At 44.6% G+C, this 25,891-nt stretch overlaps 1 protein-coding gene across 1 annotated transcript; it reads right to left on the bottom strand.

Moving 5' to 3' along the window:
* Nucleotides 1–1,498: 1,498 nt before the first annotated feature.
* ERRFI1 (ERBB receptor feedback inhibitor 1) lies at nt 1,499–19,112 on the bottom strand. Its single transcript, XM_031962934.1, has 4 exons — nt 18,831–19,112; nt 5,370–5,561; nt 5,170–5,246; nt 1,499–4,189 (listed from the first exon to the last, which is right to left on the bottom strand). The coding sequence occupies exons 2-4, from the start codon at nt 5,489–5,491 to the stop codon at nt 2,991–2,993; spliced, it is 1,398 nt and encodes a 465-aa protein (XP_031818794.1). The 5' UTR covers nt 5,492–5,561; nt 18,831–19,112; the 3' UTR covers nt 1,499–2,990.
* Nucleotides 19,113–25,891: the final 6,779 nt, after the last annotated feature.

Below are 25,891 nucleotides of genomic sequence, written 5' to 3'. Positions count from 1 at the left end.
TATGTCCAGTTTCTTTCAAAAGGCATTTACAATTATTCATTTTTCTTAAGTAAACTAGCCAATTGCTTTTTCAATCAGGACCTAGAGTCTAAGATGGAGGACCCAGAACTCAATAGCCCCCTTCCTCCTATGACTAGCAAACCAGCCAATTTAATTTTCTAACGTAGTATTTTAGCCAGGATTTGCATCTGCAACTATAGCTAATAATTTCTTTAAATATCTATAACACAGTACACTTTTCAAAGCATTCTTTCACATACTTTTTTTTGGGGGGGGAGGAAGGGGGTCTGGTAAAGATGTGCAAGTATTACCCCAATTTTGCTGAAATGGAACCAGACACAAGGAGGTTATGACTTACCTGAGATCATTAGTGGGATAGCTAGGATTAAATTACCCAGGTCTCCTGACAGCAAAGCTGCCTACAATTAATCCTCAAAATAGCCCTACCACATAATATAAAGTTGGTCAAGAGGGCAAAAGAGCATTTGATTAATTCCAGGACATCCTCAAAGCTAATTCTAAGGAACTACAAAGACAGGCCAGCAGTTTATTAGGGGAAGGTTAAAAGTTCAAACAAGTAAAAATGTGTAAGAAAAAGCAGACGAATAAGGAGGCAGATGAACGGTAGTCTTGGCCAAAGTACAAAAAAAAAGTTCAGAAGGTTAAAAGGAGAAAAATGGATATGAGATTCAGGTCAAAGAACCTTTGGAAACTTTAAAGATTAGTAAGGAGAAAGTTTCTACATTCTACTTACAAATAGAAATCAGTGAAATCATAAAAGGGCTGAGTAGCAGGATTTCACTGATAAAGAGAACTGGACAATGATTGCAGGAGGCAAAAAGACTATGTTATTGATTATATATATATATATAACCCATATCAGATTGCTTGCTGCTTGAGGAAGGGAAGGGAAGGGAAGGGAAGGGGAGAAAAATGTGAAGCTCAAAATCATACAAAAATAAATGCTAAAAACTTGAGAAAAAAATTATTTAAAAATATTAAAATTATTATATTATTAAAATTATTTTTAAAAATGTTATAATGTACCACATGATTTTGGATTAAGGACAAGAGAATCACCTCCAAATTACTTTAGAAGAACTGGAACTAATCAGCCTGCACAGAGCCTGTCTGGTAAGAGGCAAACCTTATCTCCAAGGAACCACAGCAATACATTTCCCTAGAGCTAAATTTAGACCCTTGCTGGGAATTAAGCTCTAGGGAAAGCTTTCCTAGGACATTCACCTTGTTAACAGTGTAGACAGAGAGAATGGAACTGCTTCAAATTAGTTGTGTTTATTGACAAGACAAGGGTAACTACTGAAGTTGAATGCAACTTTCAGGTTGGCTCCCCTACTAGTTTCTTAGTTACTCTCCCATTACTATTTCTCTGAGAAGGAAATACATTCCAAGGAGTTACCCCATAGATGTAAAAATAGATCAAAATTTATGTGAGAAAGTTCAGATAACCAGGAAGCAAGAAACGTGACGAATGGTGTCATAAATAAGTATTATAACTTTATTAAAATGAAAAGACATATTCAAAATAATGCAACAATACTGTACACATGATGCAGAAATCAGTGCATTTTCTATCGCATGTTTTCACCTTCATTTAGTCTGTACTAAAATATAATAAGCTTTAAATAGCTCAAATAATATCATTCAGCAGTTTAAACTGTAAACAGCTTCTTTTTACTGTGAGGAGAACTTCATGAGCACCTTCCTTCTGTGCTTCTCCAGAGAAGATAAATACACTGAAAGCCCGGGAGAAAGGTGGGCACAAGCAATGGGTGCAGACTTGGAAGCAGTGAATCAGATCTTTTGCTCAGGGTTTTCCGTCAAAGGGTGGAAAAGAGGCCCTTGCGACCTCTTGTATTAAGACGTGCTGTGCTGTTGGTCAATGGAAGTGTTTAGCTTAAAAAGCACAACCACCTCCAGAAAATACTGAATAGAACACCAGCAACACAAGACCAGCTCGTGTTGTATTTCCGGTTATTAATACAGTCTGAAGTTTAAAAAAACAAAAAACAAACAAAAACCCACCCACCCCAAATGAGAAGAGATTCTGGATCTTAGTCACTGTTTCATTATTGGCCATTAATTGACAGTGTGAACACCTTGGTGCCTTTCCATCAGGGGAGAGGCTAATACGTCCCACTGCCTTGGGGAGAGAAATTGGCATTTTTCCTGTAATGTGCTGTTTTAGTGGGTAAAAAAGAACTCAGAAGGCACCATGAAGGAAAAAAAAGAAAAGTCTAATTCTACATGATATTACCTACTCGTTTTGCTTGTTTTTTCATTTTTTCCAAGTGTGAGATATGTATAGGTAGCGTAATATTTCCCAAGTGAGCTTTGAAAAGAAGCCAATCGGACTCTGCGACAATTTTTGAGATGGGCTAACCCATGTTCCTTGCTAAGAGAGGCCTAGGTTTCTGTGGAAAAGTCAAACTCAAAAAAAAAAAAAAAAAAGAAATCAAATATCAAAGCCCCCAATTCCACTAAAACAGAACCTTCTGTGGTTCTGAATGAAACAATACTGTCCTTTCGCTTGCTCAATTTTCAGCCTGGCAGCACAGTCTCATTTCTCCAGCTTGTATTTTTTTTTTTAATTACTCTGAATATATATATATATTACTCTAAGATAGTAACTAACTGGTTAACCTGTAACTATGGTTATACCACAAGTTCCTATATAGATATATATAGATATATATATAGATATACATATATAGATATGTTTCCCCTCCCCCCAACATCACATCTTTAAATTATATAGACTTGAATAGAAAGACTTTTTTTCTCAAAAGAAAATTGAGGGATAGTCATAACAACACCTTACAGTTGGTTTACCACTTTCTCTTCAAGGCAGAGAGACTTCAGCTGTTTACTTTGCCGCAAGGCCTCTGGCGAACCTGGGCAGAACCAGGGCCGCCACAGACGGCCCCCCGGGCTCGCTCTGTGCCGTTGCTGAATGATATTCCCAGAGTTTAGGGGGAAACCACATAGGATAAATGCTTGCGTTTCCCCTGGCCCTCGAGGTCCATTTTGGCTTTGGAGTCCAGCTTTTCTGTCACCGCAGCCACCTTGCAGTCGGTGGATGGCGGCTGAAGGGGGGCGCTCGCAGCGCTGGTCTCTTCGGTCTCCCTAAAGAATTTCTCAAATTTGTCCAGGTAGGGCGGCCTCTCAGGTAGTAGGTAATAGTGCGTCGAGCTCACCTTCTTTCCATTCTCGATGATGGGCAGAATGCAAGGACCCTTGCTGGCGGAGCCTTCACTGTTCTGTCTCTGCAGCGCTTTGCTGCTGACGTACTTGGGGTCGGGGGCGAAGCTCTGCGTGGGGGGCATGACCCCGTTGAGGTAAGATGGGAGGCTTTTAGGACTCGGCGTGCGGGAGTTGCTCCGGGACAAAGGTTCTCGGGGCGGCACCTTAGGGGGCCTGTCTTCATCACTGTACGTGCTGGAAGTCACTTCCGCGGACCACCTTCTGTAATCTGGCTTCAGCGGCCGGGGAGGGATGGGAACCCTGGGGGGGACTTCGGGTTTCTCTTCGTCGGAGTTGGGAGAAGCCCGGTGTAAGTGGCCGGCCAGCCTCGAGGCCGGCTTGTGGAAGGATCCGGCCGGGCCCGAGTGGGACCTTCGCAGTTTCCGGTGGGACTGCTGAAGGGCAGGAGTCGAGTTCTGCACATCGGCGCTCGGCTCCGAGGGCTGCCTCCCATCTTCGGGAGCCGGGGGGTCAAAGTAGGCATAATTGATCTGCCCGCAGCCACGGAAGCTTCGCCTGCCCGGAAACCCATATTTGAAGACAGAAAGCGAACAGTCTTCTAAGAGGAAGTCTGTGTCTGAACTAGTTAGAAACTCCACCTCACAGTCTGTGTCATCTGAAGAAAAGTCCTCCGAGATGGGCAGCGGGGGCAGAGGCCTGGAACCCCGCTCACAAGGAGCCGCCGAGGAAAAGAGGGAAGGCCCGTTTCTGACGGGCGTGAGTGGGGGGCTCTTGGAAGTGGCGCAGAGCCCGTTCACAGAGAGCTTCTTCACGCCACAGACCACCCGGTCCTCTTCACTCTTCCCAAAGTGTTCGCTGGGGGAAATGAGGAGAGGAGACAAGCCGGACTTCATCTGCGACGAAGTCCTGAAGCAGTTTTCAGCAAAGCAATGGCCATTCACCGGGACAGGTTTTGAAATGTGCCCTAGAATAAACAGGAGATGTTAATGCCAGATCTCGTTCTCCCACTGTGTGGGGGAGCCGCGGCTCCCTATACCCTGGGCAGCTTTCTGCCTAACCAAACACCTCCATTAGTGAAATGCTTTCCCGGTGTAACCCTGAGAACACTCATTCAACGACGGGTGTAATTAGAGAACAGAAGATTGTTCATGTGCATGAACTGGTTCAAAGAACAAATTATCTTCTCTATCTGCTTTTGGACATGAGCACGGTGCACACCCACACAGCCCGGGCGAATGGCGTGACGTGTGCACAATCCGCAGAAGATGAGCAGCATATAATTTGTATGAACGCCACACCGCAGCAGCCTCGCCATGTCAGGAGTGACAGCAGGGCATGAGGAGATAAGGAAGGAGCCAGCTGCTCCGTCAGGGACTCCAGGGCTCAGCTCTGGACAAACCTGCCAGTCGGCAGGTTTGTACCAAGTGCCCTCTCTCCCAGCTCTTAGTAATAGAATAAGCCAGCCCCACTTCCAGCTGCTCTCAAGATGCAGGCTGGCCCCTTTCCCCCACAGAGAGGAGGACGCTCATCCGGGTTCCTTCCAGGCATTGGAACAGAATCCCCAATTCTAACAGCCCGCCTTCAGCCTCGGTGGCTGCAGCAATTAAAAAGCTAGCTCAGTGAATCCTGCTATGGGTGCCAGAGCCCCTTAAGGGGAAGGTGAGCTCCTGGAGAGCAAGGATCACCCAGACTTTTTTCCTTGGTGCTGGCACCGTATTTGACACACAATGAGCATTTAATAAATGTTTTTTTCTTTTCTTTAATTTAAAAAAAAAAAGCGATCTGTTTCCACCCAACTATTGCCACTAGAGGTCAGGCGACCGTTTCAAATGTTTTACACTGTTCCTCATTTTTTTCACATGATGCCACAGGACAAAACTCTCCAAACATCTTCCCCCGAATGCTTAACTCCACCTGACTCCAACTTTCAAAAGTGATACGTACCGAAGGTTGTTAGGTGCTGCTGAGTGGTGGAATTCAGGTTGTAGGCCATGGCTAGTGGGTCAATATTCAAAAAGTTGCTAAAAAAAAAAAAAAAAAAAAAAGGGAAAAGAAAAACATGTCTCAGTCAAAGAAGCAATCGTGGGTGCTGGAGCTCAGCGAGGCAGGCCGGGAAGATCAGGAGGGGCGCCCTCCCCACTTACTTCTCAAACCCCTTGCGGTTTCCCCAGCAGCTCTTCAGACTTCCCATGGCTTGGCCATTCCGCAGAAATCCAGTCTTTAATGGGACTCTGATTTCCTGAGCAGCAACTCCTGCTGTTGACATTGTGCTTTATTCTCAGGGCCTCCAAGCTTTTGCAGCTCAAGGATTCTGGTTAACCAGCAGCTTTCATTCCCTAGGGGAAGAGAGAGAAGTGAGAAGGGGAATCACCAATGAAATACAGCACTTGTTTAGGGGGATTCTGAATTTTTCAGGGGACAGAGTGCTCCAATAACTGCCCAGGAAATCCCGGGGATTCGCTTCACAACCCAAGCTGCAAGAGCGCGTGTAGTCAAGACCACGTTGGTAGACCCCAGGCCCAGCCACGTTTCAGCAGAGGGGAGAGACCGGAGGGAACGGAGCCGAAGCCAACAAAAGCAGACTTGACTGCAAGGGCGGACGGGGCAGATGGCGGCACGACGGCCGTGCTCACTTCCAGCCAAAGCACACAAGCCTTTGTCCAACCTGGGAGATAAGACCCTCCTGCCCTTCTCCTCCTCCCTACCCACCCACACCTCCGGGGAAAGCCCACCTGGAAAAGGCCTTTCACCTCAACATCCTCCAGAGTATCCCCAGTCAGCAGCGCCTTCCCCCAAATACCCAAACCCTATTCACTGTGTGACCCTCGGCAAGTCCCACAACCTCTGCGGGTCTCAGCTTCCTGGCCCCTACAGCTCCAGGGCTAAGATCTGATGTCCAAAGTACAGACCCAGGGTGACCTATGCAAAAGCATTTGTTTTGACTCAATATTTGTTTGGGCCATGGGTGTGGGAGATCAGTTGTCCACTTATTTCCTTACTCAGAATTGGTGTTCAATCCCGTCTCATTTTATAGATGAGGAAACTGAGGCAAATCGTGTGCCATGATTTGCCCGGGGTCTCACAGTCAGTACATGTCTGAGGCTGGATTTAAACGCGGGAAGCAGTTTTCCTAAGACTCCAGGCCCTGCGCTTCGTGCACTGTGTCTCCCAGCTACCCCCCCACCCCCCACCTTCCTTAAGATACCAGTGGCTATTTCTGCAGACTGTCTCGTTTCCAGGATCCCGTGAAAATCAAGTTCTGCAAGTTTACTGGCTTTAAAAGAGCTCTACTATTCAGTGACCTGCTCCTTGTTCCCCTCCCCCCTTTAAAAAATAAAACCACACAGATGTAAAAGTACATTCTTCACATTCTCCCTGGTGGAATGCTGGATAATTCAGGCCTTGCCTAGCTCTAAGGCATGAATTACATAGGATATAAGTAAACTTTGCCTAATGCAGGGGTTCCCAAACTTAGGAGAGGGGTTCCCCTCTCCTAAGTCATGACATCTCTAGGGTCCCTTTCAAATTGGCCCTATCTTCCCACGGCTCCCCACTCCTCAAAATCATCTCTTCAGTGTTCCCCAGTGACCTGAAAGGTGGGTTTATTCCTTCAGTCAGAAACATAAGCACCAACTTTACTGAGCACCTAACGTGTAATTATTTTATTATCTAAAAGGCCTTCAAAATGCTTTCACCTCCTTCTTTCACATCAGAAGGACTGCACGTAGGCCATGTTCTAGAAGTCAACAGAAATCAATGAGGGAGAGGGCTAGTAACCAGTCCTGTCCTCCATTTCAACAGAAGACCTCAATGAAACATCAATGTTACTCTTCCAAAACCAGATCTGGGTGAGCTCATTGCTATGCAAGGTAAAGATCTGAGCAATGTTTTGGAAAGAAATATGCATTTCCCCCATTTCATTGCCCAACGGATCCCATTTGTTAAAGCAGAATTACCAAGAATTCGGTTGGGTGAGGTATGTGGATTAATAATGGCTTGTGGATTCTGAGGAAATGTGTTTTCTCCCTATTTACCATTTCTTGAGTCAAATGAGGCTGGAGAAAGCCAGAAAGAAAAAAAAAAAAAGCCACCCATTTTCTCTCTCTCTCTGTGTCCTCAGACCAGCTGTCAGCACATTAGTCCTAAGTAGTCATATGGTGGTTTTTCTAAGCATACTTCAAGCACTGGCAGGAGTATAGGGAAAGTATCTGTGGTAATATAAAAATGAAAGGCAAGATAGGAAGGAGAATATGGTCTTTAAGTAGTTTGAAAGCACCCGTATGAAGATCACTCATTCAGATTACAGGAAAAAGCCCGAGGCGCTTCTGGGAGGCCCAACCCCCACCTGTATGGCCGCCAACAAGCACTCCTCGTAATTACTGTGTGTCAGCCTCCTAATGCCATCTAAATCTTAGCTTTCAACAGAATGATTGTGTAACTATTCCCTGTTCTGAAATTGCCTTGGAATTTTAGGCTTACATTTCAATGGACACTTAAAACTATTTACACATTCTAGGAAAAGTTATTTTTCAATCATTGTTTCCATCACTTACTTGTTAGCTTTCTGAAGGGAAAAAAATTTTTTTTATATATAAAAGAATTGTATTCACTGAGCCAGCTCCCTCCTAACCACAATAGTGTCTTTGTGTATTCATAGAAGGTTGACCTGCCTCTAAATTTCAATGGGGAATTGTGAATGGGCCGTGTTATGAAACTGTCCGAACTTCCTACTTGCTTGAATGGCAGACGTGAGGAAGGCAATATAATTGCATGTTCTCCTCAAATGGAAAATAGCCTTGGATTGTGGACTCAAAAGGGCAATTTAATTTGTGTTCATCATTGATTATAGGCTCCCCAAGGTCAGGGCCATATTTTATATATATTTCTTAAATCCCTATACAGCACCTAGCACATAGTAGGAGCTAAATAAATATATCACAGAATGAAACAGATGGAAAAGATCTGAGACCACCTAAGTTGGACAGGTGCAGAACCTAAGGCTCAGGCAAGTTAAGAGATTTCCAGGTCACTTAGGTGGGATGTCAAGTTTCCAAGACTCCCCTGCAATGAGTGTTCCTTCCACTGCAAGGCCAAGGAACTTGAATGAAGATGAGCAACTGCCTTCTCACCAAAGAGATGTTCATAATCCATTATTCATAATATAATTCAAAATAATCCATGTTCATACTCAATTAAGTGAATCTCAAATTTAGGAAAGAACCAACCAAAACAGTTTGTCTAATTAATATCCATCAAAGCAGGTTCCTAAATGGTCCCATTACAAATTTAGTTCTGGTTTAAAATTCATTGGGGAAAGAACAAAAAAAAAAAAAAAGGAAAGGAAAGGAAAGGAAAAAAAAAAACTTTCCTAAAAATTTACCAACCGGTCTTGGGGTGTTAAAAGTCCAGCAAATCCCAAGGTAATGCTGTGCAGTCAACTGAAAGCCATTCTGCAAGGAAGGCAGCAGTGGCTCTTTTAGATGAAGGGCTTCCTCCCTGGTCATGCATGGGCATCCAATGGCACTGTGGGGAGCTGACCCCAAAGCCAGACTGTTTCGACCACACCATCATCCTCCATGATCAAAAAGACCCACAAGAGGGAAGCACTATATAATTGGTAAAATTAAAAGAAAATTTGCTTCCCATTCCTGCCTCTTTCAAAGATACTTTACTAGGGTTTCCTGCTTCAGATGAACAGCTTTGTAGTCCAAGGAACCCCAAATATTGATGGAACAGAGAAAGTCTGGATGGAAAAGCACTGGTTGGCTTTAAGCTGATAAGAATGGGAGGCTGTCAAGTAATATGGGACAATGATTCTAAGGAGTGTTGAATTTTATGGTTATCACTTATAAAATTCACTTATTGATTATATTTTTAAATTGATTTTCCAATGGCACATTTTTAGACTGAGTCAAAATACAATGACTTATATAAAAGGTAACCTCTGCTTAGAATCTTTTTACTTCCACTGCTGCATCCTAGTTTATTTGGAGAAATCTGAAGGTACATCAAAGGTCATTTCCTGCTAAAAGAATTTCAGGCTTCCCTAATCTTATGCTTCCTAGTAATAATAAACAAATATAAAAGGAATTACTAAGAATGTTTTACAATTTACAAAAGGCTTTCTTTCATCCTATCAATTCAAACATCTATTAAGCCACCATGATATGCAAGGATGTAGTTAAGCACAAGGGACTGAAGTAAACAAAAATAAGATACCAAGAAACTTTCCAGAAGTTTACAATCTAATCAGTGGGAGAAGTAGGAGTGGAAATTCAAAACTACAATGCAAATGAGGGAATTAGTGCCTAGGTGAGGTCCAAGTGCTCTCTTCCACCTGAGGATATAGCAGGGGAAAACTTCAGGGAGGGGTCAGCCATGCTCCAGGTTCTCAGATGGGAAGGCCTAGGCTGGGATCTGGGGAGTGACTATGAACCCAAGTTCAATAGAAGAGAATTTTATTCTGTTAAAAAAAAAAAAAAAAGATGAATAAAGAGAAACAAAGTGAAGCAAATAAAAAAAAAATAACAAAATGCTACAATGTAGTGATAATGATCTACTTTAAAACAGAAGAGGAGAAAGTGTATCTCCTTCCCTCTTAGTAGAGGTGAGGGGCTGTGGGTCCAGAACACTTGCAGGCCTTCTCTGATTCTGAGTGTTCTGCCTCTTGATCTTTGTTATGGGGAATGGCCCTCTGGCATTCAAGGGGTGTAAGGAATAAAGAAATGAAAATCACATAAAACCCCAGTAATTTCAAAAATTTAGACATGCTAACCAAGAGGTTTCAGTGTGGACAGACATGGTGGACAGTGTGTATTCTTGGAGTAAGCCTATTGGCAAAGGCAGGCAAGGATGAGAAGGAGGGAGAATGACCCCCTATCCCTGGGCAGGAGAAGAAGTCAGACTGTCAAAGCCCAGGGTCTTCTAACTTCACATCCAGAGCCAAAAGATTCCCTGGTGGTGATCTAATCAGTCTTCCATTTCACAGATGAGGAAATTGAGGTCTGGAGTCTAAAGTGACTTGCTCAGAGTCACAGAGGTAGCAAATGGCTGAGTAGGGATCCAATCCCTATTAATCTGGCTCTAAACCCAATGTTCTCTCCATTATATATACCAAAGCTGTCTCTTTCAAGTAATTTTACCACTAGAAAAAAAACAAAACAAAACACAAATTTAAGTCTGATACTATGCACCTACTGGAAAAAAAGATCATTTAAGTTTGTAACATTTAGAAAGCCCCCTTGTGAAGAAGGAACTGACCCGACTTTAAGACATTAACCTAGATTTGCTCACCTGGCCACCTGATCTCCTTAATGAATCTCCGAAGCAACTGGGAGGGGGAGGGGCACATTTTTGTCACACAACTCATCCAGTTCTGCCCAGTGCTTCCTTATTTGAAAGTGTGATGTAATTTCCTCTTTTCAATCTGGTTTTAGAACCTGATTTCTGTTTATTCAGAGTGAAAAAATGTTCTCCTCAGACTTTTAATCATTTATCTACAAAACTACTTCAGAACCTATAGGAAATCCTATATTGTGTTTAAGGCAGCATAGCTGCCTCCTGGAAAATAGGAGCTCATCTAGAAAAGAACGGAAGTTCCTTTGGACACAACAAATTCCGTGGGTTTTTGATTCTATCAGGGCTTATGAAAACTAAACCATTGCTTAAGTTTAGGAGACCCAAGGTATAACTAGTAGTAGTTATTAATATATGTCCTCTAAAAACTATTACTGAAGATCTGTCTGTACAGTGCAAAAGTTTATATTTTTAAAGAAGATATTTAATAACTCTTATTTGTAGAATCAGCTCTATAGTAGGAGCTGCTCCACTGAGAACCATGAAACACAGCTCAGTAGCTCCCTTTCTTCCTCGGTATCTTGGGAGTTTACTGGCTAGATTTCTGTCCTTCCTTTTTTTTTTCTTCTTTCTTCATTCCATCTTTCCTTCTTCCAGATTAAAAAAAAGCCATTTTTTTGCCCCATTTTTTACCTAGTCTTAATCACTGAATGGGTAGTTGGTTGCCTCAGTCAAAACTGAGGCCTGTTAAAGTTTTTCCTGTCATCCTGATCTATATATCTGGCCACTGGACCCAGATGGTTCTGGAGGACAAAGTGAGACGGGTGACCCTGCACAGCCCTCCCTCACTTAACTCTAGTTTCCTTGCATGTCATGGCATCCTCTTCCTGTAGACATGGTGGTCTGCCAGAATGAAGGACAAACACTTGCAGAGTATTTTACATCTTGCAGAACACTTCCCTCCCGATGACCCAGTAATGTAGGTAATGTTGCTCATTCTGCAGAGGCTCAGTGGCTAGTTGGCTGCAGTCAGAATTCAGAAGCTGGTCTCAAGTCCAGGTGAGAGCTTTGACGGCACCACATCCGTTTTAATCAGAAGCTCTGGAATTAGGCTTCTATTGAGATTTTCTTTTAACAGCTAAATTATATTGTAAAGTCTCCTATTTAGTCAGCTTGAAATGCCTTGTCTGTCTGTCTGTCTGCATTATACAGGACTTACTTAAATCCCTCTCCACTTTCTGTACCCTGGGTGGAAGATTTGTCAGGAAAGCCCAAGTTCTGGCTGGAAGGTTTTAAGTCTAGACCAGTGATGGGCAGCAAGCCCATCTATAATCCAAGGGTTAGTCTTCATATAATCCTTCAAGTGCCACAGCAACTCATGAAGGTCACCTAAGGTAAACTTATAAGAATCTGGATCTGTTAGAGAAACACCCAATCAGATGCAATCACTAATGTCTGAAATATACAAGTCTTCCCTTCTTATAGTCAGTCCCAGTGATCGGGAAACCTGAACTTGTGGTCATTTATACTTCCTCAGTCCTGAAGCTATTTTTCTTTTGAAGAGTTACTGTATGATGTTGTCCCAAATTTACAAATGGAAAACTGAAGCAAAGAAGGCCCAATCATGTGCCTAGAACAAGAATCTACATCAGTTCGAGAATTCAGAAGCAAAATTAGCCAGAATCTACAAAGTCTGATACTGTTAACCACCAGATCATAGTTTCCATGATAATTCTGAGATTTAAACAAGTTTTAGAGTTTTGGAGGAAATTTGTTTGCAGAGGTATTCTAAATTCAGTGTTGGTCAAGAAAACCTGTGTTTAAATTTGTCACTAACTAGCACATCTAAGGATGGATAAGTTCCTTAACTTCTCAAGCTTGTTTCTTCTGTAAAATGGGGACAAATAACATCCATACTACACACAACTGTTAAAGCTTAAAAGAGAACACATAAAGGGTATTCAGATTTCAAAGTACAATATTAAAATCAGCTATTAACATTTTTTTGGAAAAAAATAGCAAAAAATGTAAAATCCCTTGGTTTGATCATACTAATTAAACTATTACGTAAAGGTTTTATATTCTGTAGTCTTTTGTAATCAGTCTTTCTATATATATATATATATATTAGGATCAAATTATTATCTAGACATAAAAAGGACAGAAACAAATGAGATAAGTGTATTAAGGTCACTGCATTAGTTTTCTTTTTATTCACAGCAGAGGAGGGGGGCCTTAAAAAAAAAAAAAAAAAAAAAACACCCTATTTTATCCCTAGATTGTAAAGTCCTTGTGGGCAGGAACTGAGTTTTATTATTTTATCTTATCCAGCTCTCATCTGACACTATATTTTGTACACCAGCCACTCAAGTCAGTGAGCACAAAAAGAACTGATGCACAAAAGAACATGGGCCGTTATGAATGACCCAATGGGGACGGGCCTGGATGAACCAGAGGCTATGATTGCTAACATAAGAAATCCAAATTATATCAAAACATGTCGCACAAAATAACCAATCCCCTGCCTTTTCCCAAAAACAACTTGTTATTTAATGTAATCCTTTAAAGTTTGTTTTATTTATTTTAAATAATTTATAGATTACTGATACAAAATCACTCAGATGATATTCTAGGTTCTTGTGATTTCTTATGAGTACCAAAGCAGATTTCTGGATTCCTCTCCTTTGTAGCTTTGTACAAGGTCCTCTGACAGAGGGGTCTGTTCCGAGTTCTACAAGACCCTTCAATTTTAGGAAGAGCTAGCAGAGATTGCCCTGTTTGGAATTTAGGGTCACCCAAAAGCTACATTTACTGAGAAGGATGTAAGTATGGTACCAACCCTAGAGTCAGGAGGACCACAGTTCAAAGATTGTGTGATGCTGAGTGCCTCAAAAGACAGGGAGGAAGAGAAGGGAGAGGGGGGGAAGAGAGAGACCAAGAGAGACAGAGAAGAAAGAATACAAGAACTCATGAGAAAATTATTTCTGCAACAATAAAATGTACAACTTTAATGGCTAAAAGAGATTTTTAATGTAGAATGCAAAACTCACTTGAGTAACATTTGGTTCTCAGCTAATTGCTCTCTGAGAGATCACATAAGATTTGGGTTTCTTGTCACATGGCAAATCTATACTTCAATTCTGATGAATGCATTAAAGTCTCAGCATGGTGCATTTTAGTATAGTGCAGGTTCCCCCTGGAACTTGGTCTACCAGGATTGAGTTACAAGATGTACCCAGGGGATTTCATTCTAACTGCACAGTATAGACCAAAGTTCTGCAAAATTCTTCGGAAGGACTCCAAGCTTCCCTTGAGGCAAAAATATTCTTCCAGTGGGGCCCCAAATAGGGCTGCAAAAGTGGAATACTTCAGTCTCTGATGAAGCAGGTATTGAGAGCCCCGCAAAGGGCAGAGGCAAGGGCCGATCAATAAACTGGAAGCAAGGAAGGACACACAAGTGGGTACAGGAGGATGCAGAGATGTGTGCCCAGTGACATGCTGGCTGGCTTTGCTAGATGGTTTCTTCCTGTCTCTTTTGAAAATCCTCATTACAAGAAATGAGGAGAAAGAAATGAGATATCTGAAAAAGAATCAATAAGACACAACCCCTCTCTCCCCCAAAAATGAGTAACTAGTAGACAAATGAGTCAGTACAGTCATAGGAGTGTGGGCAAGGGATAACTGGGAAGAGAGCTGGGGGAAGGATAGGTGGGAAATTGAGGAAACACACACTTAAGCAAATCTATGGAAGATTTAGAGCCCCTGGGGTAATTAGGCACGTGATAGATAAGGTGCTTTTTTTCCCCATAGATAAATAACATGTCCATCCCCTCCGGATCCCAGTTCTTCAGCATCTCTCAAGGGTTCCAATCATGATTAGATTCTACTCAAGTTGGGGACTGCACCAAAACCCTGTAGCTTCAGGGGTGGAGAAGTGAACCAAAGTGCAGCCTTGCCTTTCCTAGGCCCAGAGAAGCTAAGCAACTGGCCCAGAATCATCAGCATAGGGGGTGGAGTAGAATCTGAATCTAGGTCTTGCTGCCTCCAAGATCAGCCCTCTCTCTCTACCAAGCCAGGCTTTAATGAGAATAAATTTAGCCTCGGCTCAAAGGGGAAACTGATTTAAATTTTAAAAACTGTTAAGTCTCTGGACTTCCCTTCAACCAGAGTTTGAGGAGATGTATCTAGGTGAATAAAATTCAAAGAAATGCGAGTACAGTGACCTAAATTAAGATTAGCACTACTACTACATGCACATAGATATGTGTGTGTGTGTGTGTGTGTGTGTGTGTGTGGAAAAAAACCTACTCCTATAAATTACTCCTTGACAATTTCCCCTGAGTACATCTGGGCAAAAGAATTTAGTGACCTGTGAATGTGAAAGTGGCCACAGAGCAAGACCACTTAATGGAGCTTTAATACAAAGCTTACAACCCCAACCCCTAGCAGCCTTAGACTAATGGTCTTTAATGGATGTTCTGGTACACTCCATGTTCCAGAACTGTCAGTGTGAAAGTGCCAAAAGAGCAAAATAGAAGAACTAATGGAGATATATGAATGGTGAGGATTTAGATTTCCTCTGTTCCACGTACCACCATCCCCAAGTTACGAGAGAGCCACCCACCCTAAGAGGGAGCCTGAAGTCTGCTTCACTTCCCGTAATTCACTTCAGTAAAACCTCAAAAGAACAAAACTCAAAGGATAAAATACCTTAACCAAGGCCAGCTGCACTATTTCCTTTGACATTCTCGACCAGCCTAGGTGGCAGTTGAAGGGCCACAAAATCCAGTTGTTTTTTTTTTTTCCCCCTCTCTCTTTCCCAGTGCTTTCCACTCCAAGGCATTTTATTAAAAAAAAAAATACCTTCTTTCTTCTAAGGATCTGGGTCATTATTTATTTTTATAACATTCTATTTGTAGATGGTTACAAGGAATTGGAGGAAGTTATGTGATGACTGGCAGAGACACCCCATCTCCCCCCAAAAAATAAAAGCGTTCAGAACAGAGCCCCAGAACAGAGCTCTTAGAAAGCAAGAAGACTCATACTAGCTTGGAATGATCTGTGAGGTTACCTGTACAGCTGGAGGGCCTAAAGGACTGAGCAGTGGGCCTGGACTCAGGAAAGTGCTGTTCAGCCACTCAGTTGTTTCTGACTCTGTGATTCCATTTGGGGTTTTCTTGAGAAAGATACTAGTGTGCTAGCTGGCCACCCCAGGAAAACCTGAATTCAAATGTAGTCTCAGACTCTTACTAGTTGTGTTGATCCTGGGTAAGTAACTTCACCCTCTCTGCCTCGGATCCCTCATCTGTCAAATGATTTCCCATTTCCAAGGGTGGTTGTGTGGATCAAATAAGACCATTAATTGTAAAGTGCTCAGCACAGTGCCTGGTACATGGTAGTCACTTTAGATATGCTTCTTCCCTTCTCTTTCCTTGAAGATAAAATAAAACCCTTTTCATGACTATTATTCCCAAGTTCTATTTATACCTGAATTTTGCTCTACAGTCTACTTCTTTAATGCTCCAAGGAAAATCCATTGCTATACATGCTCCCTCCACTGATACTGAATGCAATCCCTTCTCATTTAGAACAGCTGACCACAACAAAAAACCCCCAAAACTGCAACCCCAAACTTTCCTAAACTGTTTTGACTCTAATCCGTACCATTAACGCTATTTCAGAGTTATAACTGCCCCCATTAGCTTAAGAACTTTCTATTTTGACTACTTTCCTCTTGAAATGCTGCACAGGACTGAGATTTGGAGATGGCTCTGGAGTTCAACCCAGAAATTTTACAGATGAGAAAATCGAGAGAGTCGGAATTCGAACCAGGGCCTCTCCCCTCCAATTCAGCATACTTTTCACTGTTCCATAATGCCTCTAGGTCCATCTCAACTGGTCTTACATTCAGGACCCTGAAGTCACCTGTTTGACCTGCTGCTAAAAGCCTATATTTATGTTATGTGAATAATGCCAGAAGAACACAAGGAGATCGTGTTTATCTAGGGAGTTATTCATTAGCTTTTGTGAAAGCCTGCCAAACCTCTCTGCCGAAGTGTGTTAAACTAATTCCAACGATGGAGCATCCTTCCCAAATGATTTGGATTAACAGAAGTGTTGTTTCCTTAGTGTAGATACTAAGGCGAGGACATTCCAATTCCTGGAATTACCCTGGCACCACCTTTCCTCCCCTCAGTTCAGGTTCACCCTCTAAGGCAACCTGACGGCATGTAGACAATCAAGTCCCATTTCAAGCATGTTAATTTGCACCTGTAATTTCAGTAACTTGCCTTTAAAGCTACTATTAGTGTGACCAGAAAAGGAAGGAAGCATCAACCCAGTTTAACTTCTCTGAAATAATAATAGCATTTTCACACAAAAGTCAAGTCAGTGTGAAGACAAAAGTTTTCTATGGTGCAATTAGTCTTCACTCAAGTAATCTATACCTCCTGTAGTCAGAAAACATGCAAGCCAAAGCCAATCGTTTCTAACCTTGCTATTTGAATACTGAAAAAAGGCCAGAAAGCTCTCAAAATTAGCTCATCAAATAAAAGAACATGCATGCATTTATTTTCAGGTCAGTCAGGTATCCCTTCTTTTCTGAGACTGGGATGAGGGCTTGCCTCCTGGATAAATTCTCAAAAAAATATTTATTGAGTTTCTGGTTTTTTTGCAGGGCACCGTGCAGGACTCAAAAAAGCCCAAAACATAGTCCTGGGCCTCAGGGATTTTACCATCCAGTAGATCTGATCAATTATATAATTTGTTGGTCCAACACCTCCAATCCCTTCCTCTTGTACACAATTAAAAATAAATGCATGCATGAATTGAGCCGAATGATGGGTACCGAATACTAATGTCAAAGACGCATGATAAAGACTGTATTTATTTGTGTTCAATTTTGCTATTATCTGGGAATGATCTCGAGTTAGTAGCATACTGGTAACCAAACGAGAGTCAGCATGTTAAAGGCAGCCAGCTCCTCTGGCTTTGGTCTGGTGCCAGATGCGGTAGATGTTGCTGAAAATGACATTCTAGCTCCAGGGAGGGCAATGTGCATGTCCTGCTTAAGAGCGATTTCTGCCTAAAATTGCATTATCGCAGCAATGTAAACAGAAAGGCAATAAAGAAAAGGACCAAGAAGTCTGGTTAGATAAAGAGCTCCAGACCACGAAAATACTTACGCTGCCTGTTCTCTCATGGCAGACTTACCAAACCTTAAAGCTAGCTAGCTTGCTCTCCTGAAGTGAGAGGGGGAAAAAAAAAAAAAAAAGAATTTTAACCTCACCTTTCTTCACCCCTGACAGTTGCCTAGAAACCAGTCCTGCCCTACCTGTGTTACAGGTGTACCTAAAGTCACCAACACACCTCCTTTAAAGCTACAGTCTCTTTTCTGACTGCACTCAAGTTTATGACTAACAATCTATTCATATGTTATCAAGTAAGAGACTTGTTTCTTTCAAGCAATGATGAAATACTAATAAAGACTTAGCAAGCACCAATACTGCCCCAGTGCCAGCAGCCACCTCTCCGCGCAGAGTCCCGGACCCCGAGACGGTGTTTTAGATATAAATAGCCCACAAAACACGATGCACCGAGAGCGGCGCGGCTGGGAGGAACGGCTCCGGAGCCCGTCCCTGCGGAGGCACACGCCCGCGAAGTGTGTGGGACCCTCCACCAGGGGAACGGGCAGAGGCGCCGCAATGGCACTGAGGCGCCCGGGAGGGACGCGGGGGGAGCAGGGCGGCGGGGCCGCGAGGCTGCTCCCGAGCCCACCGCGGGCGACCCCGCGCAGGCAGCGCCGCCCGCAGCTCCCACTCCCACCGAGGCGGGATCTGTGGGCTGGAAGGCGTTCGAACGGCGCCCGCTGCTATAAATAAAACCGCTCCGACTGCAGAAGGACCCCCCCGCCACCGGAGCCCGGCCCGCTAGTCCGGGAGGGACGGGCCGCGGGAGGAGCCCCTCGCGCCGGGGGCCCGGGGGCTCGGCTGCGCCCGCGCCCTCAGTTTCCCCGCCTGGAAAGGCGGGGGGAGCCGGTGCGAGGCTGTGCAGGGCTGCGCGGGCAGCCCGAGAACAATGGTCAGGGACGCGCGGCGGCGCCGGCCGGGAGGAGCCCCGGGCCCCGCAGCCCCCCGCGCCCGCCCCCCGCTCATCTCGCACATCTGGATGGAGCGCTCCCTCTCTCCGCCACATCTGGAGGGCGGTCAGCGCCGCCGGGCCCCGCGCCCCGCCTCCTCCCCGGGGCCGCCCCCGCAGCGCCGCCGCCGCCGCCGCCCGCCGGCCCGACCCCGGCCCGAGGGCCCCCTCACCTCCGCGGAGCCGCGGCGGCCGCCGCCGCCGCCGCACGGCCGCCAGCCTCCGTCCCGCGCATGTCCGTCCCGGCTGGCTCAGCGCCGCGGACAGAGGGGTTGGGACATTGCGCAAGCGCAGACGCCGCTCCCTACCCCGGAGAAGTCCCCGTCGATTGTAGGCTATTGAGCGCCGGCGCCGCCGAGCGGCTTATATAGCGAGGAGGCAGCAGGAGGGGCGGGGCCGTGACGTGCGGCGCGGCCGGGTTCCTCCTCCCTCCCTCGGCGCCGCCGCAGCGGCGGCTTAAAGCGGCGATGCCGCGGGGCCGCGCCGCGGTGGGGTCCGCGCCTTGGCGCCTTTGTCTCCCGGCTGCTGCCGGGCCGCCGCGCGCGGGCTCTGCGCGGCGCGGCCTCCCCGGGCCGGCGGAGGAGCCGAGGGGGCTCCCCGGGACAAGCGGCCCGGGGAAGCCCCGGGGCCGAGCTTTCCCCGGAAACGTCTCGCGGAATTTCCCTCCGTTTCCCGCACATCATTGTCAAGATGGTGTTTGTTTGGGGGAGGCGCCTGGTCGCCCCCGGTGTGTGTGTGGGGGAGGCGCCGTGGGGAAGCCCGGCAGGGTCCGGGTACGGATGGGACGGATACCCGGATCTGGCCGTCATCCCCCCTCCCCTCGCTCAGAACCTGCGCTGGCTCCCTCCCCCTCCCCCGCAGTAAGGGGTGTTTCCCTCTCCTCGCGCAGCACCGCCTGCACCCCCCAACCAGCCTCCCTGCTGTTGTTGCCCCTCACTCAGAGCCAGAAGGGGTTCTACCGCGGATCATTCAATAAGCACTTAGTAAACCCCTGCTGTGTACTAGGCACGGCGCCAAGCGCTGGGGATGCAAAAAGAGGCAAAACACGCCCCCGCCCGCAGCGAGCTTCCAATCTAAGGCAGGAAACCACGTGCAAACAGATGTTCCAGAGCAGGTTCTCTTCCCAAAGAATAGAAAGTCATTTGCGGGGGAGGCGGCAGAATTAAGAGGGTTAAGGAAGGCTTCCTGGACCCGGTACGTTGGATTTTAGTTGGGACCTGAGGAAGCCAGGGAGGGCCACAGTCGGAGCGGAGGAAGGGTGCCGTCCCAGGCAGACGGGATGCCCCGAATGTCGTGGTTCGTTCGTGAGTCCGCGGAGTCCTGTTACCCCCTTTTACAGAGGAGGAAACTGAGGCCCGGAGACATTCAGGACTTGCCCACGATTCCCTAGTCCTCTCGACTCTCCATAACTGGTCCCCTCTGCCTTCCCTCAAGATGCTCTCCACTCTGCTGCCTTTGAAGGAGCATCTACCATTAGGAAACGTTCTCTCTTCTCGTCGCTGCTTCGTGGAAGCCCTCTCGTTTCGAGTTCGGATCTTTACCCAGAAGGACCCTTTCCGGATCCCTCCAACCCCCTCCCTGAATTGTGAGGGCCCCCCCCCTCCCATTACTTTGTATTAGCTTCTTGAGGCGAAGAACGGTTTTGTTTTCACTCTATCACCAGAGCGCCTGGTATAGAACAGCTGCTTGATGGATGTGTTGAATTGAGGTGGACCTTGGGTCTCTGGCCAGCGAGGACTCTGGGTAATTCTGCGGACCTGCTGGAATTTGGGGGAGGAGGGGCAGCCTTCTTCATGGGTTACCAAGGCAACAACACCCTGTCCCCCCCGCTTCTCACTCACCAGCCCCCATTACCAAGAAATGACTATTCCCCTTGGAAAAGGACTTCTGGTCCTTCCAGATGTGGTGCAGACAGAAGGAAGTAGTGAGTAAATGGAACCCCCACCCACCCACCCGATGAACGCCTTCTTTGAGGTTCCCCAGCTCAGCTGAAACTCAGCCTTTCGGGAAAGTCTGAGGTCCTCCCTTCCTTCGGTGACATGCCCCCAGTGGGGAGATCTTTACTAATGAAGGAAACCTATTGGATTTTTTTCATTGGAAAACCCTTCATTAAGCATCCACTACGTGCAAGAGCTTGGGCTAAGCCCGGGTGTACAAAATTGTCGGCTTTTTTTACTTTTTAGAGTTCCTGCTCTCAAGAAGTCTCTATTCCCCTGTGGGATACGGGTTCACAGGTTAGTTAAAGATAATTTTAAACAGGGAGTTTGTGTTCAAGGGCCCTGGCACTTGGGCTCGGGAGCCTTTGAAAGTCATATGATCTTGAATACAGTCTCTGAACCTGGGCTTACTCATCACTCGATCACCAGGTATTTAAAAATCACCTACTGTGTGCTGGGCCATGTGGTAAGCATAGAAAGGGCACATAAATGATACAAATGAAGCAATGAAACTTACTTTGTATCCTAGGAGACTAGTCTCATAACAGGTGTATTAGATGTAAGGTGATTTTTGTGGCTGAAGTTGGGGGGATCAGGACTAATAATTTCATGATGATCCCTGTACTTCCTTATTTTCTTTCCCATTAGAGTAGAGTTGTCTTTTGAGTGGAGATTGTTTCATGTATTGTATTTCTATCCCTAGCAGCTAGTATAGTGCCCACACTATAAGTGCTTAATCAATGCATGTTGATAGATTGATATACGGGCAGCTATAGAGTCCCATTAGGCCTAGAGTCAGGAAGACTTGTTTTCAAACCCAGCCTCAGGTCCTGCCAGCTGAGTGATCCTTGGCAAGTCACTTAACTCTGGTTACCTCAATTTCCTCATCTGTAAAATAAAAGCTGGAGAGGGAAACAGCCTAACTGCTTGAGTGTCTCTGCCAAGAAAACTGCAAACGGGCCGTGAGGAGTTGGATGTGACTGAAAAATAAAAAGATCGATCTATAAAATGGATGGTTTGAGCATCAGGGCCTTAGATGCCAATGGGAATAATTTATAGATGGGGAAACTGAGGCTAACATAGGTCAAATGATCATACAGCCTGAGGACAAGATGAGTCCAGTTCTACCTGAGTTAGAGGCCAGTGTTCTATCCATTACTTGGTTCAAATGACTGTAATTAATAGTTTCTAACATTTCAAAACTCACAGGAGCAACAGAGTCACATTTGGCATTTATCTAGCTCTTTATGGTTCTGTTAGACACTTTACATGCATTATTTCATCCGAGCCTCTCAAGGTATATTAGTAGGTGGCTTCTATATCTATCACCCCCATTTTGCAAATGAGAAAACTGAGATGGGTGGGCAAACCTCAGAGCTAGAATTAAATACATTATCTTGATTCTAAAAATGCTTCTTAGCCAAGTCTTGGATTTATTTATTATAATTACTTGGACATCAATGGCACCTGTGGTGCTATTTATATTGAGTTGGATCCCTTTCCTTTATTAAACCCATATATTTCCTCAGCTAGCCCAGTGGATACAGCAACGCACCTGAAGTCTTAAAGATCTGAGTCCAAAGCCAGTCTCAGCTACGTGACCTTGAGCAAATCATCTCAACCTCTTCCAATTTTTTGTTTTCTCATCTGTAAAATGGGGATAGGAGTAGCCAGGTGACTCTGTGGATAAAGTACCCAGCTTGGAAGCAGGAAGACTTCATGGGTTTAGCCTCAGACACTTAATAGCTATATGAGCCTGGGCAAGTCCAGAAATCCTATTTGCCTCAGTTTCCTCATCTATAAAACTGGAACTGGAGAATGGTTTACCATTCCAGTATCTTTGCCAAGAAAACCCCCAAATGGGGTCACAGAGAGTTGGACATACATAGGTAACTGAGAACAATAACAAAAATGAGAATAAAATGAGACGGCATTTGTTAAATTTGTCATTTGTTCTTCCATTTTGAAGAGGACCGATGAAGTCCTTGATTTGCACTTGTGGATTGGATTGAAATGAGGTGTGCAATCCTCATCCTCTCTTCTAGAGTCTAGACTTCCAGTGGAAGTTCAATGGCGGATCAAAAGTAGTAAGTCCCTAATAACTGTTGAGCTCTGGGGATACAAAGAAAAAACAAAAGATACTCCCTGCCCTCAAGGAGCTCACAGTGAAATAGGAAAGAGAACCTGCAAAGGACTCGGTACAAAGAATGTATCATTATGGGATCAATTGGGGATAATCAGCAGAACATGAGAGCTAGCAGTTAGAGGGATTGGGAAGGGCTTCTTACAGAAGATGGGATTTTAGCTGGGATTTGAAAGAAGCTTGGGAAGCCAGGAGGTAAAGATGAGGAGGGGGCAGACATGAGCATAAGGGGATGGGAGTGTAGGAAAAGTATATATAATTCCGGGGTGGATTGGGGATGATCAGCAGAACATGAGAGCTAGCAGTTAGAGGGATTGGGAAGGGCTTCTTACAGAAGATGGGATTTTAGCTGGGATTTGAAAGAAGCTTGGGAAGCCAGGAGGTAAAGATGAGGAGGGGGCAGACATGAGCATAGGGGAATAGGAATAGGGATAGAGGAGGGGAGGAGTCAAGGGATAGCCAAACAAATGCCAGGAACCAAGAGATGGAGTGTGGTGATGCAACAGAAGTAAGCCTATGTTTGCTTACAATCTCTCTCTGCTGTGGTGATGCAACGGAAGCTTATTGTTTAACCGTAAAATAAATAGCACCCTTGATAACAAATCTAGAGGATCAAAAGAAAGGAGGATGGGGGGAAGGAAAGTAAACAGATGAAATCCCCTCCAGTTCTGAGCGGCTCAAATTCTCCGAAATGCAGCAGAGCAACGTGTTAGGCAGCGTAGATTCAAGGCCCTGGATGGCCTTTAGTCTTGGCCCGAATGAGGTCCAGATCCAGGTAGACATAGGAACTTAAATGTTTACTATGGCACGATTCTTCCTGTTTCATATAGAGAATGAAATTCTGCTGAGATTATCAGTGAAATGTTAACTTTCCATTTAACAACAAGATCACTGACGTTTATTTCCCTCTTAACTTATTAATGACTCTCTTGGAGTTTTACATTCAATCAATTAATATTCCTGATCCTTTGGCTAAACATTTTATGAACATTCCCTAGTTTGGGGTGAATGGCAGCATATTCAATCAAAAAGGGATCGGGCTGTTATCATGGAGCTGGAGGGTTCAAAGTCCTTCTCTGCTACTAGGCCCTGGCCAAACCTCAGTTTCCTCATCTCTGAAATGAGAGGAATGGACTAAATGACCTCAAAACTCTCTTTCATCTCTAAATCTCTGGTTTTCCCCTTTGTTTACATAAATTGGAACTCAGGTACTACTCAAAGGTTTTATGCTTCTATAGAGACTGATCCAGACAAGTCCTATGGGAAGATACTACTTCTAAGGCAGGTCAACACTTTCTCTGTCAACTTAGAGGCTCTGGAGGGTTGCTTGGAGCACTGAAAAAGGATCTTTCTTGTATCCCATAGCATACAGGAGGACTTGAACTCACATCTTTCGCCATTGTTTGAAAATATTTAGCATCTGTTGGGTGCTGATTTGAGGACATAGAAGGAAATAGTTCTACCCTGTAGGAGTTTGCATTCTGGGCTGTGGGGCTGGGAAAGGAAAGGGAGAAGATAGAGCAAATAAATATAATTTGGAGAGGAAGAGAACTCTACTTAATGGAATAAAGAAAGGATATTGGAGAAGAAAATACTGGAAAGAAGTTGTGTAGATCCAGAGACAAAACCCAACCAATGCCTGCCTTCAAGGAGTTTGTGTTCCATCGGGATTGAGTCGTAAATGCATGCTAAATATAATCCTACAGAAAAGTAAAATACTTGGGGTTTACTTCTTTGCTGTCATTCATTATGTTCTTGTTGCTTTCTGGCCCACGTCAAGGCTTGCAGGCTTGCAGGCAATTCTCCCTGAGGAAACTCCTTTTCCTCAAATCAAATAAAATGTTTGTAAGACCGTAGCACAACTGGCACATAGTAGGTCTCCTGTTAGCACTGTAAATTTGGAGTTGGAAAAGACTTAGAGAGCACCCAGTTTTACCCTTTTATTTTACAGAAATGAGACTCAGAAAAAATTTCAATTTAATTCAATTCAACAAGTATTAAGTGCCTACTATGTGCTAGATAAAGTGCTAAGTATTAGGGATTCAAAAAGGATACAAAACAGTCCTTGCCCTCAAGGGGTTTACTGTCTAAAGGGAAGACAACATGCAAACCAATATATACAAAGCAAGCTATATAAAGGACAAAATTAGCTGCAGAAAGGTACTGAAATTAAGAAGGATTAGGAAAGTCTTGTTGTGGAGGGCAGGAAATTTAGTTGGGACTTAAAGGAAACCAGGGAGGTCTGTAGTTGACCAGGGGAGGGAGAGTATTCCAGGCATGGGGGACAGCCAGAGAGAATGCCCCAAGCCAAGAGATGGAGGATCTCTTGGATCTAAGATACTGGATCTAAGAGTACCTGGTGGAGAGTAGGGTATCAGAAGACTGGAAAGGTAAGAAGGGGACAGGTTATAAAAGACTTGTTAGAGAATTGAGATTATAGAAGGCCTGGAGAAGTTAAAAACTGATCATTCATCCAGGCTCTCACAGGACTTGAAGCCAATTCTGACTTGAGGTAGGCAGACATTCTTGCAATCCCTGCAAAATGCAGGGATTTGTGTAAAAACTAATGTTACCACTAACTACTAGTTGTTTCCTTACCAAATAACATGAAATGATGACAAAATCCTGCCCAATTCCTGCCCCCTCCTCCATTTATTAAAAAAAAAAAATCCATGAATAGCTTTTGTCTTCCATGCTTACTGTATACCCATATGCTGTTCTCAGTGGACAAAAAAGGGATCCAATTCAGGACCTGCCAGGGGACACCTTTTCAGCCCATACAAGTATATCTTTTACTGAATGGGGACATAGAGGAAACCTCAAGTTTCAGCAGGAAACTTGAGCTATTCCAAGTCTCTGCAATGCTGTTGTAACTTGTGATTTGGCCCCATTGGCAGGATTTTATTCTCCCCTATTCACAACACAATGATAATCACCAGAGCAACCTTCAAACACGCCCCTTCTTTACAGAAAGAAGATGGACTGGATATTTGCTGCACATGCAGTTGGAGGTGGCAATGTCTTAGTAGGCCTTTGAAAATCCAAAAGAAAATTACTGGAGTGAAGAGAATTACACTCAAAGAACTTGATGTCTTCTTTCTCAGCCAATTCTAACACACAAAAGAAGAAGGAGAAGGAGAAGGAGAAGGAGAAG

This window comes from Sarcophilus harrisii, chromosome 3 (genome assembly GCF_902635505.1).
Source record: "Sarcophilus harrisii chromosome 3, mSarHar1.11, whole genome shotgun sequence".
Taxonomy (NCBI): Eukaryota; Metazoa; Chordata; class Mammalia; order Dasyuromorphia; family Dasyuridae; genus Sarcophilus; species Sarcophilus harrisii.
Note: the sequence above shows the minus strand (reverse complement) of the source record. Positions and strands in the feature narration are given on the sequence as shown.

What these genes read in the sequence shown, in the direction of transcription:
- ERRFI1 (XM_031962934.1), bottom strand. Translation starts at nt 5,491, where the DNA reads ATGTCAACAGCAGGAGTTGCTGCTCAGGAAATCAGAGTCCCATTAAAG. An exon ending in AACCGCAAGGGGTTTGAGAA is followed by an intron (nt 5,247 to 5,369) that starts GTAAGTGGGGAG and finishes TTTTTTTTTTAG; the next exon opens with CAACTTTTTGAATATTGACC. An exon ending in GCAGCACCTAACAACCTTCG is followed by an intron (nt 4,190 to 5,169) that starts GTACGTATCACT and finishes TGTTTATTCTAG; the next exon opens with GGCACATTTCAAAACCTGTC.